An 18240-nucleotide genomic window follows, 5' to 3' on the forward strand; every position below is an offset into this window, starting at 1 on the left:
CATGTTTCTCCCTCAGACAAATGTAATGGCTGCACCTGATTACATCCTGAATTCACATGTACTCTGTTATAATATGTGGATTCAAATAAAGTATTTAAAATGTGTGTGTGTACATGTATGCATCTATGTATGTATGTGTATGTACGCACCAGTAGCCCATGCGGGGGTCCGAGAGCCCGGTAGTTACAACCCTGCTTTCCTACCATTCTGTGTTTGTGAAACTGCCAACCCCCCCCAAAGAAACCTCTAAGCGGTGGTGCATGGATGAAGAACACAGCTAACGTCACAGTGACCAATCGCAGCCACTTTTATTGTCTGGGACCAAATACGGCCACGCCCCATTCCCAGTAAAAAGTGGGAATCTCTAGAATGGGTTTCGGGCGACGCTGTATACGGAAGTGACGATAGACAACACTTTCTGTTGTCAGTAGATGGCAGCATTGGTTTAAAATTAAAAAGGTGAAAATGTTGAAAACTACATGAATACATTTCCCAAGATCCTTAGCACAGGTCACAGGTCACTGGGATGTGTCTATTCTTCGCCGTGATCTGAACAGTGGTAAACTATTACTGCGACCTCGGTATAGCGACCGCGAACGGTAAACTAATTATCTTAACAAAAGTGCGCTGGTAGTAGTGTTGTCACGATACTGGAATTTCGACTTTGATACCTTGAAAAGTATCGATACTTCGATACCATTTCGATATAAAAAAAAAAAATATATATATATATATATATATATATTTTTTTTTAAACAAATTTAGCTTTTGTTGCTGGTTGATTCTCCTCAGCTTCTCTCTGGTACTATAAGAGAAGATAAATATAACACTTTTAAAACCCTTTGTTTATCTTTAGATCACACATTTAAAAATAACTGTTCATCCCACTTCAATCATTTTAATTGCAGATGCAGAACATGGTATTTTCCCAAGCAGACAGATGTAAACACTGTAATCTGTGTTGCATGTACCTGACAAACTGAACTGTTTGTATTACAGTTAGTAACAGTTTCGATTTTCATTTAAAGATAACAAGAGCGAGAGAGAGAGAGAGAGAGAGAGAGAGAGAGAGAGAGAGAGAGAGAGAGAGAGAGAGAGAGAGAGAGAGAGAGAGAGAGGGGCTATGCTCGGAGCATTTTAGTAACGTTACATTTTCAACAAGATTGCTGCTATTTAAACACTTCATGGATACGGGGTAACGTTAACCTTATGTCGACTGTAGTATTGTATGACCTCGACATAACGTTTAAACGTTAACGTTACTCCGTTTCCATGCAGTAATTGTAAAAGTGGCCAGCTAAGCTAACGGAGCTAACGGCTAGCAGTAGCTAGCTCTAACGTTACAACGAATCAGCTGTTGATATTATGCGCCATCAGTAGACAACGTATCATGTATTAAACTAGAGTTAATGGTTTAATTTAAGATTTAAGTTAACATTCCAGCAGAAGCTTTAAAGGCAGACGTTGAAACCTCAGCCACCATGCTACACCAGCTGATCAAAAGGATCTGGGAGAAAGAAGGAAATGTACCAACAGACTGGAAGGACGGGCTCATTGCTATTATACCCAAGAAAGGAGACCTTAAGAACTGCAACAACTATCGTGGGATTATGTTGCTCTCAACACCAGGCAAAGTTTTCAACCGCATTATCTTGGACAGACTGCGAAAAGGGGTCGATGATGAACTGAGAGAAAACCAAGCCGGTTTCAGGAACGGTAGATCGTGCACTGACCAAATTGCCACCCTCAGGATCATCATCGAGCAATCCATAGAATGGCACGCACCTGTCTATGTCAATTTCATAGATTTTGAAAAGGCATTCGATAGTGTAGACCGCAAGCTGCTTTGGAAACTCATGGCACACTATGGAATCCCTAAAAAATACATCAGCATAATCAAGAACATGTATCAGGACATGAAATGCCAAGTGTTACATAACGGATGTGCACAAGAACACTTCAAAGTGCTCACCGGCGTGAAACAGGGCTGCCTACTTTCCCCCTTCCTCTTCCTCCTATGCATCGACTGGATCATGAGGCAAACCACAACCAATAAAAAGACTGGCATCCAGTGGAGTCTAACGGAGCACCTCGAAGACCTGGACTTTGCGGATGACATCGCACTACTCTCACACAACCATCAACAGATGCAAGACAAAACCCAGCTGCTAGAAACAACTGTAGCTGGACTTGGGCTCAAAATAAATGGACAAAAAACTCAAGTAATCAGAGTCAATAATAAAAGCACAAACCCCATAACCATCGGGGGCCAGACACTGGAAGAGGTTGACAAATTCACATACTTGGGTAGTGTTATAGCTGTTGATGGCGGGACTGAGGAAGACGTAAGGGCAAGAATAGGAAAAGCAAGAGCAACATTCAACATGTTAAACAAGATATGGAAAACCCGAAACATCAAACTCAACACCAAGCTCAAAATCTTCAACTCCAATGTCAAATCCATTCTGCTATATCGCTCTGAAACCTGGAAAACCACCACTAACATCAACAATAAACTGCAGACCTTCATCAACCATTGTCTGAGACGTATCCTCAGGATCTTCTGGCCAAACACAATCACCAACATCAAGCTGTGGGAATGCACCAAGCAAGAATCAGTGGAGGTCCAGCTGACCAGGAGAAAATGGAGCTGGATTGGGCACACACTTCGAAGACACAAAACCGCAATAACCAAACAGGCATTAACCTGGAACCCACAAGGCAAGCGAGGCAGAGGAAGACCCAAAAACACCTGGAGAAGAGACACTGAGCAGGAACTCAAGACAAGGGGACTGACGTGGAAACAGCTGGAGAGGATGGCGCAAGACAGACGGGGGTGGAAACTTTTCATCAATGGCCTATGTTCCGAAAGGAATAAAAAGGCCTAAGTAAGTAAGTAATGGTTTAATGCTTCAGTCACAGTGACGTTGAAAGAGAAGCTGTCACGAACCTCTCATTTCTTTATAGAGATCCTCGTTGGCACTGCTCTAACACAGCTTGCAAATAGCATTGGGGCAGCTTTAGCTTGTCCTTCGTTGTTTACTCAAACCCGAAGTACCTCCAAACAGCACTTCTGCTGTTTTCTTTATCCACAAGCACAAGTTGCGGAGGCTCTGCATTTGCCATCTTCACTCAGCTAAAATGTTTATTTACAAACTGAAGACGGCTCTGAGGGGGAGGGCTGGACTCGGAGGAGGCGGAGGGGCAAGCATGCTCTGAACAGCGCGTCAACAACTTGAGGTAGAACACTCGCCAGCTGGTACCGATACTGCAGATACTACGGTATTTTGGGAAATGAGTATCGAAACCATTTTAAATATTCAGTATCGATATGTATCGATACTTCAATATTTTGGACAACACTAGCTGGTAGCGTTACATATGTTGCCTAAAGGGGGACATATGGTAGAATTTAAGATTTTAATGATAATCGGCATATAAAGGACAACATAAAGCATCGTTATTTTGTAAGAAACCTCAATGAAAACGGTAATATTCGCTATTGTTATGAAAATGTGCTAGAATCCTATAAAAATGTGGACGCATTTGGTCTACGTTCCGTTATAGCTGAGAGAACTAATGTGGGGGGGGGGGGGGGGGGGGGTGTTTATGTGTTTGTTTATGTGTGTGTGTTGGGGGGTGTTTATGTGTGTGTATATTTGTGTGTGTTTTTATGTGTGTGTGTGTATGTGGGGATGTGTTTATGTGGTTTATGTGTGCTTGTGTGTTTGTGTGTGTGCTTGTGTGTTTGTGTATGTGCTTGTGTGTTTGTGCATGTGTGTGCTCATGTGTTTGTGTGTGATTGTGTGTTTGTGCGTGTGCATTCTTGTGTGTGCTTGTGTGTGTGCTTGTGTGTGTTTGTGTATGTGCTTGTGCTTGTGTGTGTGCTTGTGTGTTTGTCTGTGTGTGTGTGTGTGTGTGTGTGTGTGTGTTTGTGTGCTTGTGTTTGTGTGTGCGTGCTTGTGTGTGTGGTGGTGCACACCGTGTTCTTGGAAGGCTCCCAGGGCTCCACCTTGCTGACGTCCTGCATGTCCTGCAGCTGACGGAGCTGGGACAGAGTGTGGTGGCGCAGGGCCTCGTGGAGCGGCGTGTCCCCGTCCTTGTCCTGCACGTCCAGCTTGGCCTCCGCTCGCACCAGCAGCTGTCCACAGAGAAGACACTTTCAAAAAGACGGGCCGACAGACGGGACAAGTTTAATCACCGGAGAAAAAAACAAACGCTGTCATTCTACCGCTGCACAACAGGTGCCTGATGAGGTTGGTACTCTCAGTGTCATCTGTCACGCTGTGTTCACAATGCAGCGGTTTGAAAAAGCCAAGGGGGGACAGCATATTCTGCTCAGTCTAGTCAAGAGAACATTGTACTTTCCAAAAAACAAAGAGTCCTTAACAGTTTGAGTGCCAGCCATTTAACATTGGAAACCCCGTTGAATGCCAGCACCCACTTCAATGATAGTGTTGTGAACGCATTTTCTCTCTCCTAAATTATGGCTATGTGTCTAATCTTTATCAATGACTTGTTTGCAGTCAACATTGTCGAAACTGAATGGTTTTGTATCTGTTCATTTTAGTTTTATAGCATTTTGAAAAGCCCTCGTTTTCAAGGAAAATATATAGATTCCGTGATAAATGGCATTTACTGGAATATTCTAGCATACACAAAAACTGTCATTTTTCTGCCTGTTTATGAATAGTTTTCAAATAAACGCTAGATTATCGATAGTATATCGATCACCGCGCACACACACACACACGCATAGGGCAAAAGCTTATATCTCCGTGAAAACAGGTCTGATTATCCCAAGACTGGTAAAATAAATTCCTTACCCGAGATCAGATGTTATCCAAAAAGATTATTCAAATTCCTGATCGCCATTCCAAATATCGATCACGCTTATTGATTACAGTGTTGGTACTGTAAATACATAATCGTCGCTGTTCTGATGGTCACTTGGTCTCTTCAGATGCCTCGACGGAAAAGTAAAATGAGGAAACTGACCGCGTGTTGCTTTTTAACAGCGGAGGAGTGCAAGAATGTGACAATGTGACCATGTGACCGCGGCAGCGCGAGAGAGCGGCAGTGCGGAAATAGGCTGTCTATTGCCATTCTCTAAGACAAACGCTAACCTTAACACTTTGGGTGCCGGGAGCCGTCTTTAGACGTCTTTGCTGGCCATGCTAAAGTTGCCGGGGGACGCTGTACGTCGTCTTTATATCAATATTTCAAAAATCTGCGATCGGATTCATAATGTCCCTCCGCTGGCCTGAGATCCACCAGCAGGACCCACTGAGCTCTCTGGCGGTTCAGGAGCGCCATCTGGTGGCCGATCGGCGCAAGCGCTTAACAGGAAGCGCACTAGAGGTTTTGCTAGACGTCCGTATTGCTTCCGGCCACTCGGTACATGTCCCGTGACTCTAGCTCGTCACTCTACATAGCGATCGATTGCCAATAACTCGATAAACAACATGATTTGGACGTATATACCATTATACAAGCTGGAGATGGACCGGGTAATAATATATCCCATAATGATAAAATTTCTACTCGACGATGATCGCCCAACGGCGTGCGGAGACTGGGGTGAGTTTCAGCGTGTAACGTTACCGTCTTCGATAATAACTGATATTATCAACATTTGACCCACATTAGATGATTGGTATAACGCTGCCCACGGAATTATAAACGCCCCCTCGCCCATCCGGTCAACATCAGATGACGTGTAGTAACTTCTAGAAGTACGTCTAGTTGGAATTTTTTATATCGCGCTGATTGCCATCAAACTGTATTTCATCATCAATATAATGCATTTGGGGCTATATATCACGTTCTGGAGAAAGCTGCAGAAAGAGATGAAAACATACTTATACATTAGACCATACTTTACTATGAATATGTGAATGAAAAAGTTTAACGTTGCTACACAATGAACAATACATATAGGACTTTGAATGGGCCCTAATAATGGCAATGTAGCAATAGAATTTAAAAAGTTATAGCCCTGCAAAGAAGGGGACTTTCTCCATAGACAAATAGCGCTGGCAATCTATGGTATATCATTAATTTAACCTTAGGCAACCAAAGTGTTAACCAGCTCCTTAACAGCGCCCAAACTTAACCCTTCTAACCTTAACCAACTCCGAAACAATGCCTAACCTTAACCATGCCTAACCTTAACCTTAACCATAGAAAGAATATTGCCATTCTCTAAGACAAACTCTAACCTTAACCAGCTCCTTAACAGCGCCTAAACTTAACCCTTCTAACCTTAACCAACTCCGAAACAATGCCTAACCTTAACCTTAACCATGCCTAACCTTAACCGGCGAAAGAATACACGTAAAAAAAAAAAAAAAAAAATGTATGGGATTCAAACTCGTCACCAACGGACCGCAGGATCGCAGCGCTGCCAGGTGAGCTAAGCTTCGAATGAAAATCATGGCGGATTACGGCTACATAATGCCGCAAGCTCTGCCGCTCCGCTCCGCGGCGCCTGCCGCGGGGCGTGTCGCAGCCAATCAGGGAAAACGCGGAAGCACTCGGCAGCACTCCTCCGCTGTTAATAAGCAATAGGCAAACTGACCACTCCCCCCTGCATCAATCTAAAGTAATGAGGTGCAGTTACACAGGGAGAGACGATAGGGGGCGGTATCTTCCCAGAGAGGAGCGCCCAGAGAGGAGTGGTTAGGCAAAAAATAGTTCCGAGTATATTTGCTTAGAAAACGTAATTGTCGAATTCAATTAGTTTTTATTTCTCCATGTGGTAAATACACAGGTCACAACATGTTTACAGGAACGTTTTGGAGTTGTATTTGGAGTGTATTTCGTGACTGTAGGGAACGTCAGGGTACAAGTCTGACCAACTTCCAGTGATGAAGCTAAGCTACGCTAACGGAGCGGCTGTTCCCTAAGCCTAATGCATGCACAGAGACAAAAAAGGTATGTATCTTCTTGTCTAACTCCAGGGAAGATGTTAAATAAGCTAATTTCCCAAAATGTTGGAGTTTTCCTTTAACACATTGGTTGCCAGCCGGATATGGCGATTTATCGTGTGAATGCCACCACGTTAATGAATGGGAGGACGAGCACATTTGCGAACGCATAAACGATATCTTAAATTATGGCTATGTGTCTAATACACCCGTCGCTTATCAATGACTTGCTAGCAGTCAACATGTATGAAACAGATTGTTTTTTTAATCAGTACATTTCCGTTTTATACCGTTTTGAATAAGAGTATAGTTTCAGAAAGTTCTAGTAATTTCAGAGAAATTCCGCAAAAATAGCCATTTGAATACACAAAACATGAATAGTTTTCAAATAAACACTAGATTATCGAGAGTATTTGTGTTCTTATGCACGATACAAAAGCAGGCTGAAAAATCATTTATTTGTGCCGCACTTGAAACCTTGGGGCGGAGTTTTTCTCTGATGCACTTTTTCACTCAATCCAATCCAATGATGTGCATTACCATCCGGGAGACGATAGGGGGCGGTATTTGCCCTTTTCGAGCTCAGAGCCATTCCCAATGATAATGTCAGGCTGGACGGATGAAAAATGAATGGATATCGCTAATAAAAGAAATAACGATTAAATAACGAGAAATCTCGTTATTGGCAACCAACGCATGGCGGCCAACAACGAGTTTCTCGTTGTTGGCAACCAATGTGTTAACGGTTCGGTACTTTATCGATACTCTTAACGGTTCTTTTTTATTATTTTGCAAGAAAGAAATACAATTAATTAAGAACAAAATCGACATTGCTTTATTATTTATAACTTTATAAATAAATAAATATTATTTCTTCAGCAACAGCAGCAGCAATGTTCTTTTATATAACGTTATAAATAAATATTATAGCTAGGGTGAAGGGACTTCGGGCTTGGCTGGGACCGGTGGTGGTAGAGGGAGGAGGGGTGGGCTGGGACATGGTGGCTGCAGCCTCAGCCTGATGACGATTGACGATCTATAAAAAGTTGTCATCTTTCAAATATATTTGTAGCTAAACAATTAGCTAAGCAATTATATTTAATTTATTAGCCTATTCGTAATAATTCGTTATTAGCCTAGCTCACTCTGTATCTTGGCTTACCTGCAGTGGACGTGGATGGAGATGGAACACTGCGAGCAAAGCTGTCGAAAACGGCGCATTTCTGCAGACTAATCTTATGTTTTGACAACAGATGTTTTGACAAATTGCTTGTATTGCCACCCTTACTTGCAAATGTTTTATTGCACTTGTGGCAACGTGCGTTGTCGGCATCGACTTTCGTAAAGTGTACCCAGACTTTCGTTTTGTTCTCTCCGCCATGATGAACGCAGAGCTCAGTCTGTGTGCTGCGCGCTTCAGTACGGAGCCAAGTACCCGTATGTGCATTTGTGTGAGTGTCGCTCGCGAGTGTGTGTAAACTAACAGCCCCGCTTCTCCTGCAGACAGAGAGAGGAGAGATAGTTCGCAACATTTAAATTCCTCGGAAAAAAAATCCATAATGTCTCGAGTATCAATAGCAGAACCGAAAATGTCGGAGCTTATCAATACTCCGGTTTCTTCTAATTTAGTACCGGTTCCCGTTTAGAACCGGGTTTCGGGGGGCATCCCTAATTACACCTAATTGACCTATTAATCCTGGTCATTAAAAATCGCACAGCAGAAAAGTGTTATGCTGCCATCTAGCATTTTCTTTTTATTTGCAGATGTCGGTCCCTGACATTAGAGTCCCTCTGTGGCGCTGCTCTGACATCATGACCAGGGTGGGTCCAGAGGCCGCAGCCTCCAGTGGAGAAAATTGCTGGATCAGCTCATGCAAGGACTGTATGCTGTTGCCCTGCCGCTTCGCTCATTTCAGACGTGTGCTCATTCAGACGTGTGCTCATTTCAGACGTGTGCTCATTTCAGACGTGTGCTCATTCAGACTTGTGCTCATTTCAGACTTGTGCTCATTTCAGACTTGTGCTCATTTCAGACTTGTGCTCATTCAGACTTGTGCTTATTTCAGACTTGTGCTAGTTAAGACACACATGTTTCTTTATTATTCCACTGTTTTTCAAACATTTGTCAAGCTTCTTGTTACAAGGACAAGCAACATGCTAGTCTGTTTACACTGCTGTGTTGTTTTTTACTACCTGTACCCCCCCCCTTCCCCCATGCTCAGTATATTTTTACTGTATTTATTTACTGTATATTTTATTTTATTTCATTCTTATTCTATTTTACTCTACTCTTATCCTAGGCAACTTGATTTGATTTGTGTTATTATTCTAATTCGTGGCCTGTCCTGTCTAAATGTTTAAATGTTGAGCGATTTGCAGTGTCAAATTTCCCACGGAATAATAAAAGTATTTCTATTCTATTCTATTCTATTCTATGCAGTAAGTGTGTTTCGCCGTCTCCCCTCTGAAAGGCAGCACTCGAAAGTGTATTAGAACTCTCTTTGGCTTTGTTATGATTGACAGCTCGGAGGGCGGAACCAAAGTAGAGGTCAACAAAAGTTAAATCAAAAGCTAAATCGAGTAGCTAATTTGTGTGCAACGTGCAACCAGGGCCAGCCAGAGACGTGGGGTGCAGCCACGGAAACCGGTCCCTTGCAGGGAAACTAGAAACAGAGGGTGCACTTGTATCGAGCCCAGCGTTACGCCTAAACTGAGAGCCTCGTCAATTTGATACGAGTGGCTCCAGCTCCACTTCCATCAACCCAGAGCACCTGGGAGCTAATAACCCAGAGCACCTGGGAGCTAATAACCCAGAGCACCTGGGAGCTAATAACCCAGAGCACCTGGGAGCTAATAACCCAGACACCTGGGAGCTAATAACCCAGAGCACCTGGGAGCTAATAACCCAGACACCTGGGAGCTAATAACCCAGACACCTGGGAGCTAATAACCCAGAGCACCTGGGAGCTAATAACCCAGACACCTGGGAGCTAATAACCCAGACACCGGGGAGCTAATAACCCAGACACCTGGGAGCTAATAACCCAGACACCTGGGAGCTAATAACCCAGACACCTGGGAGAGTGGGAGCTAATAACCCAGACACCTGGGAGCTAATAACCCAGACACCTGGGAGAGTGGGAGCTAATAACCCAGACACCTGGGAGCTAATAACCCAGACACCTGGGAGCTAATAACCCAGACACCTGGGAGCTAATAACCCAGACACCTGGGAGCTAATAACCCAGACACCTGGGAGCTAATAACCCAGACACCTGGGAGCTAATAACCCAGACACCTGGGAGCTAATAACCCAGAGCACCTGGGAGCTAATAACCCAGACACCTGGGAGCTAATAACCCAGACACCTGGGAGCTAATAATCCAGACACCTGGGAAAGTGGGAGCTAATAACCCAGAGCGGCTGGGAGCTAAAAACTATTAAAGCATAGTGTAAACACCTACACATATAGAAGACGGGGGAAATCACCAGTAATGGTGAGAAGTCAAAATGACACCAGTAGGGTCCTTTCAACTTACTGGGAAGTCGTTGGTAAGAATACAATTATTCATGCAAATCACATGTCAGGAAAAGTTTTAGTTCTGTTGTACAAGGAACAGGAAGAGCCACATTTTGACAGGCTCTACATCCAGTTTGACAGTCCAGGCAGAAGTTGAAATATGCCAACTCTGTGCCTGCGGTGCATTTAGCCTTCGCCATCGTTGGCATTAGCAGATTTTTACCTTTCATTAAAAAATAATGATATCCGCTCTGCCGCCAGTCTGAATGCAGCAGAAAATTCTTGCCATCCTAAGAAGCTGCATTTCTCCTCAGCTCCACAAGATGGCGACGTGGCAATCTCTCCATCTAACACTACACCAAATGAGTCAACTCCTCACTGCCTCCCAGAGTGTGTTTCCCTGGCAGAGTGTCAATCTGAACCCAGGGGCTCGTTCAGCTACAGGATATCCAGCAGTTTATATTAAACCTAGGGGCCGCTTTGATGTTCCTCCCCTCCCTTTTGTACTCGGTCCAGAATGAGGGGCAGACAAGAGACATAACTTGCAGATAGGATCTACAATTAATGGGAGGAGTGAGGGAGTGGAGGGAAAGGAGGACACCCTCACCCGGACTATCTGAGTGTGTTGGCGCTCCACAGCGAGGTGCAGGGCCGTCTGCTGGTTGACATTCTGGACGTCCAGGCTGGCGCTGCCCTGGGAGGGAGGAAGCAGAAGGGGCACGCACACGCACACACACAAAAGAGATTGAGAGAGAAATGTGGAGAGAAACGGTTCAGTTCATAACTCAATGCTTCACCTTCACATCATAACTCAATGCCTCACCTTCACATCAGTTGAAAGGTTCCGTCTATAATATGCACCATAATAATACAAGACAAATCCCACCCTAGAGTAATGTTGCAACTTGCAGGTGATTGTCATTTCCAATTGCCAACACCGCTGCTGGAGAGATAGAGGGAGGGGGGGGGGGGGGATAAACATTGAGATCAGCCTGTGTGTAAATTCTCCCAGTAATAAGACTGAGGAACTGGCTGGGGATCTGCAGTGCACCTCCTAGCGTGGTGCATCGCTGTGAAGAGAGAGAGAGCTGAGCCATCAGAGTGTGAAGCAGCCCATTGCAGGAGGAGGCCGTCCCCCGGCCGGCGTAGCGTTCTCACAATGTTGGAATGTCGCAGCGACGTCGCCGCCTCACACTTCATCCTCATTAACCCACTTTCCACTGTTGGGTCAGTGCTACTGTAACCGCTGCATGTGTCCGTCTGGAGCGAGGCAGCACACTGCAGTCTCAGAGGGGAGCAGACCTCCGATCACGAGGAGGAGGGCGACGTAAGGCCCAGCAGCACTGAGGAATCCCCCCGGAGAGCCGCTGCACCGCATGGATTCAATAAAGAAACAGCAGTTGTAGCTACTTGAAGCGGCCTACAGGCTGCAGGGAGGAGAGGCGGCTCTTAATGGTGTGTCGTAGCGCTGGGGGCCAGGAGGGCCGGCTGCTGCAGCCATGGACCAGTGTGTGGAGGGTAGGGGTCTCTTAGGGGAATGAATAAATGAGTTTGTATGTCAGGTTGCATGATTAGATATGCATGAAAAATAGCCTGTGTTGCTGGTGAAGATTGTGTGTGTGTTAGCAAGTGTGTGAGTGTGCGTGCAAGAAGAAGAGAGAATATATGTGTGTCTAGTGAGTGTGTGTGTGTGTGTATGTGTGTTAGCAAGTGTGTGAGTGCGTGCAAGAAGAAGAGAGAATATATGTGTGTCTAGTGAGTGTGTGTGTGTGTGTATGTGTGTTAGCAAGTGTGTGAGTGCGTGCAAGAAGAAGAGAGAATATATGTGTGTCTAGTGAGTGTGTGTGTGTGTGTATGTGTGTTAGCAAGTGTGTGAGTGCGTGCAAGAAAAAGAGGGGAAGAGAGAATATATATGTGTGTGTCTAGTGAGTGTGTGTGTGTGTTAGCAAGTGTGTGCAAGAAAAAGAGGGGAAGAGAGAATATGTGTGTGTCTAGTGAGTGTGTGTGTGTGTTAGCAAGTGTGTGAGTGCGTGCAAGAAAAAGAGGGGAAGAGAGAATATATATGTGTGTCTAGTGAGTGTGTGTGTGTGTGTGTGTGTGTGTGTGTGTGTTAGCAAGTGTGTGAGTGCGTGCAAGAAAAAGAGAGGAAGAGAGAATATATATGTGTGTGTCTAGTGTGTGTGTGTGCGTGTGAGCATGTCGTTACCTGGTGCACAAGGAGCTCAGCCACCTCCACGTGGTTGTTGAGGGCAGCCAGGTGCAGTGCAGTGTAACCATCGTCCTTCTTCTCATCTACGATCCACGGCCTGGGCAGCTTGGACAGTAGCACACGCATAGCACTGCATGGAGGGGAGGGAGGGAGGGAGGGAGAGAAAGAGAGTGTGTTGAGTGGAAGGTGTGCATGACAACAGGACCGGAGAAGGTCGGAGTGACGTAATCAATCAGGTCACTGGTGTGAACATTGCTTTAACACGCTACATCATAGGACTGGCGCAGAAATTAAAAGCACTATGATCACAAGGGGACATTTAGTTTCTGGTAAATATATATAATGATGATCGCTTGAGATATTGAGATTGAAAAAATCACATGGCAAATAATACCCAATAGATCGCATGTAAAGTCATGTAAAGAGTGAATTTTTTAAACAATGTCATTTCACGATAAAGATTCTCATCTGAATATGAACCCGAGGTTATATTCAAACAACAGACACATGAACCACCGACACAACAGCATTTATAATTTCATCCCAGATACGATCACACTGGGAAGGAGGATAAAACCATAATAATGAATCGGCCCGCCCCGCTCTATGGGTACATGTCCCATGTGCTCTATAATAATGTGGCAGCGGAAACGCACTGCTGTAATGTATACAAACACACCGCATGGTCCGTGCTGCTGCTGCTACACACCGTTACCTCGACACAATGCAACTCCTTTACCCCCCCCCCCCCCCCACTTCGCTGGTGGAGCGCATCCCATTTTCACACATGGGAGACGAGAATGCTAAATCTATCTGGGGGCCGCTGTGAGGACGTGCACGTGCCGAGAGGACGTGCACGTGCAGAGAGTATTCATGTCAATGTTTGAGGCTGTACAAGTGTGCCGTGTGTTATTTTAGAGTACCCCCCCGTTCCACCGGCCAGTCACCAGTTTTACAAGGAAGGGAAGAGGGCTTCTCCCTGGCGATCTACAAAAAAGCGCCCATCATTTAGGAGGCAAAAATGGTAATGACTACAAGATTTCAGCTGCATTCTCCCAGGTCTCCTGTTGGGGTGGTGGTGGTGGAGCGGTGGGCAGAGAATGAGGGGTGGAGAGGGAAAAAAAGAAAAAGCTATTGTTTAAACAGGATTGTTTAAGTGAGGGTGGCTGGTGAGAGAGCCAGGCGGCACAGTTCCATGTGAAGGTCGTTTGGAGGCTGTGTGCCACGGAGAGAGAGACGTGGCTGAGAGAGAAGGGAGTGTCTCCTCCGGTCGAGGGAATCGGGAGGACTGGAGCTGATTGACAGTCTCTACAGTGTCAGCCCTAAAACATAAAGCCCCCCCCCCCCCCCCCCCCCTCTTCCGTAATGGTATGCAGAGATATCATGGAGCTAAACGCACAGGTCTGTGGAGCAGCAGCAGCAGTGTTAGTTAGTGATGCAGTGGATGCATGCGCTAAACCCCCTGCTGAGTCCACTATGGTTCCATACCATGGCAACTCCAGCTGACCTCTCCTTTCTGGACTCATCCATTATCTCTCCATTTCCCCCCTTCCTCCTCCTCTTGCCCTAGCCTCCAGGCACACATCCGGGTATCTGGTGTGTGTGCATGTGCGTGTGTGCATGTGTGTGTGTGTGCACGCTTAGGAGGAACTCATCCCTATTTGACTGTATGAACTATGCGGCTGTAGTTAGACAGTCAGTGGTCGAGTACACTACGTATCGCTGCTTGGTTTACAGACTAGAGTTCCTGTAGGGAGAACTTGTAACCTTGACTAACCCTGAATAAATCACACAGGGCGTAGTGTTGAACTGCGACAAATGGGAGGCAGCTGAATGGTCCACATGTTGACGTGGCTGAACAGTTGAACACACCGACGTGGCTGAACAGTTGCACCCACCGACGTGGCTGAACAGTTGAACACACTGACATGGCTGAACGGTCCACACGTTGACTGGAACGCTTACATATGCACGACAAGGGAGATGGGGTCTAACACCGTGCAGGGAGGGGGGGGGGGGTCACAGCCTGGTTTTTCAATGACAAAGAGAAAGAAAATAACTGAGGCATTTCACAAAGAAGAAACACGTGCTGGGGCAGCTTCTGGGCTCTCAAGATTGTTGCTTCGCTGCAGGGTGGATTCTGCTAAATCCACAGTCTGTGTCTCTCTCTCTCTCTCTCTCTCTCTCATTTTGGAGTAATCAAAGAGAGCACCATCAGCAGAGCCTCTTCAGGCAGGCGGGCAGGCAGAGAAAGGCAGAGGGGCAGGCAGTCAGCAGCCTCTGTACAGGACAGACAGAGAGCCAGGGCTGCTGTACTGCTGCAGTGATGAACAGCGCAGCACGCTGATCCCCAGCTCACTCTCTCTCTCTGCCTCTCATCGCACAGAGGCTTACGCACACACCTGCATTGCTTGCAGCTATCTTCAACCACTTAATGCAGAGGAGCGCTGCTTAAATGTGATAGCAACCGCACCCCTTCTGCCTAATCATATATTCACATGTGTCGTCTTCTGTAGGGCTGTCAAAATTGACCAACAAAAACACACAAGTTCGAAAATATTGGAATATTTAGTATAATTTTAAATATCAAATTACATGTCAGAATGTATTTCAGCCTGTGTTATTGCGTATAATGTCCACAAGAGGGCAGACCAATGCAATGAGATGCAGCTACGGAATGGGAAATTATCAAAACACGGGGACCTGAGCAAGACAAGCCGTCCACTTGCTAGAAGCAAGATATAGAGCAGAAAATACCAGCAGGATTTATGAGCTCTTCATAAAAGACGTGACGCAGGGGAAATAAAAAATATCAATACATTCGTCAGTTACACGTTTTAAGCTCATAATCCCTCCTGCAAGCGTGAAAATAAAAAAGCTTTGGCAAGTTGTGATCTGACAGACATTCTTTTCACTGCTGAGTCTCAGCAAAACGTTAGCATGCTAGTTTAGCCAGTTAGCTTGATACCATTAACACTTTAATCGCCAAGACGCCTTAACACGTCATTCCCCGCCATGCTAATTCTGCCAATGACGCCGTAACACGTCATTGAGATCAATATTTCAAAAATCTGTGATCGCAATCATATTTCTCCCGCGGAGACTTGAGATCTACTGTTGATCCCCTCTCAACTCTCCAACGGTTCAAGAGCGACATCTGGTGGCCGATCGGCGGATCGCCCAAACCGGAAACGGAAACTGGTGCTCATCCAAATTCGGTCCGATCACTCGCTATAGGTCCCGGGACTCGAGCTCGACACAATGGATAGCGATCCGTTACCAATAACTCGATAAACAACATGATTTGGACGTATATACTATTATACAACCTGGAGATGGATCGCATATTTCAACATCCCATAATAGGAATCTGTTTGCTCCACGCTCATCGCCCAACGGCCCGAGGAGACTGGGGTAAGTTTCAGCGTTTATTTTTACCGTGTTCGATACAAACTGCTCTAATGATCATATCACCGACACTACATGAATCAACTAACGTTGGCCACGGAATTATAAACGACCCCCCCCCCCCATCCGGTCAACATCAGATGATAAGTAGTAACTTCTAGAAGCACGTCCATTTGAAATTTTTTATCTGGCGCCGATCGCTATCAAACTGTATTTGATCATCAATATAATGCATTTAGGGCTATAAATCACGTTCTGCAGAATGCTGCAGAAAACGATAAAAACATATTTATACTTTAGACCGTATTTTAGTATGAATATGTGAATGAAAAAGTATAACGTTCCTACATCCTGAACGATAGATAATTGATGTTGAATGGGCCATAGTAATGTCAATTTAGCAATACAATTTAAAAGGTTATAGCCCTGCAAAGAAGGGGAACTTCTCCATAGACAAATAGAGCTGGCAGAGGATGGTATAAGGATGTACATAAGCGTGGCAAAGAAAGTGTTAACAACCTTTGTAAACATTGGACTGCTCTTCTGCTCCTGAGGCTCTGAATAGACCAATGCTAGCCTGTGTCAGCAGCAGGCTTATGATACCGTCAATCATATCAAAACCCACACTGTCTGAAGTCTGAACCTTTTTTTCATCCATCAATTACAAAATAGGGGCTAATCAGCTAATCGTAAAAAAAAATTAAAAAAAAGCCAAGGCATATAACGTCATATATAAACGTTATAACTTCCGACGACAAAAACAATATATTCTCTACAACTGCCACCACCAGCAAATCATCTCAGCTCAGCCCAATAATGTGTCCCATCTATTATTCTATTATTATCTAAGAAGGGATAGAGTTACTGTGGACAAACTCATTTCAGTGCATGTTTTGGAGATGTTTTGGAGATGTCTCCTTAAGTTGCTAGTTGCTAGAGAGAAGTTCAAAGTGAGTCAGAAGATCCTTAACACTTTGAGTGCCAGCCACGGCATAATTCGTTAGTTCATGCCAACCGTTGAGTGCCAGGAACGAGATATGCCGTTTTTTTTAACACTTTCAGTGCCCATGACGTCATAGCATGTTTTATCAGCCCAATGCCCACGACGTTTATTAGCGTTTTATTTTTTTATTAGAGATCTGAATTCATATTTCATCAACCGAGTCTCCCGTTGGTATGCAGCCCCTGTAGGAGCTCAGATGTGAAAAAACCGCCCCCCTATCGTCTCCCAGATGGTAATGCACTCAATGAAAATGGATGAGAAAAGAAAAATCCGGAATCCACATTTTACTTCTCAGGCATGTAACCCGAGCCGATCGGATTCATTGTGGACCATCAGAACAGCGTGAAATACATATGTACAGTATGTAGCGTTAGATCAATTAAAATGATCGATATTTGGAATGGCGATCAGGAATTGGAATAATCTTTTTGGATAACATCTGATCTCAGGTAAGGAATCTATTTTACCAGTCTTAGGATAATCAGACCTGTTTTCACGGAGATATAAGCTTTTCCCCTATGTGTGTGTGTGGCTGTGTGGCTGTGCGAGCGATCAGGAAATAAGAGAATCGATTTTTCAGATCGCCTATATAGCGTGCATACGTACACATATACTATCGATAATCTAGCGTTTATTTGAAAACGATTCATAAATAGGCCGAAAAAAAGACAACGTTTTTGTGTATTCTAGAATATTCCAGTAAACGTCTTTTATCATGGAATATTTATATTTTCCTTGAAAACGAGGGCTTTTAAAAATGCTATAAAATGAAAATGAACTGATAAAAAAAAAATCCGCTTCGACAATGTTGACTGGAAAACAAGTCATTGATAAGCGACGGGCAGATTAGACACATAGCCATCATTTAAAATATAGATTAGGCGTTTTTAACGCTAACATTGAAGTGGATGGTGGGCATTCAACTGGTAAATCAAGGTTAAGCTTGGGCTCTGAAAGTGTTAATCGTTATTTTTTTTATTAGCGATTTCCATTCATATTTCATCAATCTAGCCTCACGTTACCACTGGCATTCTCTCTTGAGCTCGAATTGGGAAAATACCACCCCCTATCGTCTCTCAGGATGGTACTGCACCCCATTGGATTAGACTGAATGAAACGCTTAGCAAAAAAAGAGTCCGGAATCCACATTTTACTTCTCAGGCAAGTAACC

At 44.6% G+C, this 18240-nt stretch overlaps 1 protein-coding gene across 4 annotated transcripts in view; it reads right to left on the reverse strand.

Annotated features, from left to right (window-relative positions):
- The window catches only part of mib1 (MIB E3 ubiquitin protein ligase 1), a 185627-nt gene that overhangs the window by 23444 nt on the left and 143943 nt on the right, over positions 1-18240 (reverse strand). For all 4 annotated transcript variants that reach the window (XM_084326843.1, XM_084326842.1, XM_084326841.1 and 1 more), the window contains exons 13-15: positions 12656-12788; positions 11057-11143; positions 3983-4141 (exon numbers count right to left, since the gene is read on the reverse strand). In XM_084326843.1, coding sequence (XP_084182969.1) covers positions 3983-4141; positions 11057-11143; positions 12656-12788 — 379 coding nt within the window. The remainder of the gene's footprint in view (positions 1-3982; positions 4142-11056; positions 11144-12655; positions 12789-18240) is intronic.

This window comes from Notolepis coatsorum (assembly GCF_963971535.1).
Source record: "Notolepis coatsorum genome assembly, chromosome: 13".
Taxonomy (NCBI): Eukaryota; Metazoa; Chordata; class Actinopteri; order Aulopiformes; family Paralepididae; genus Notolepis; species Notolepis coatsorum.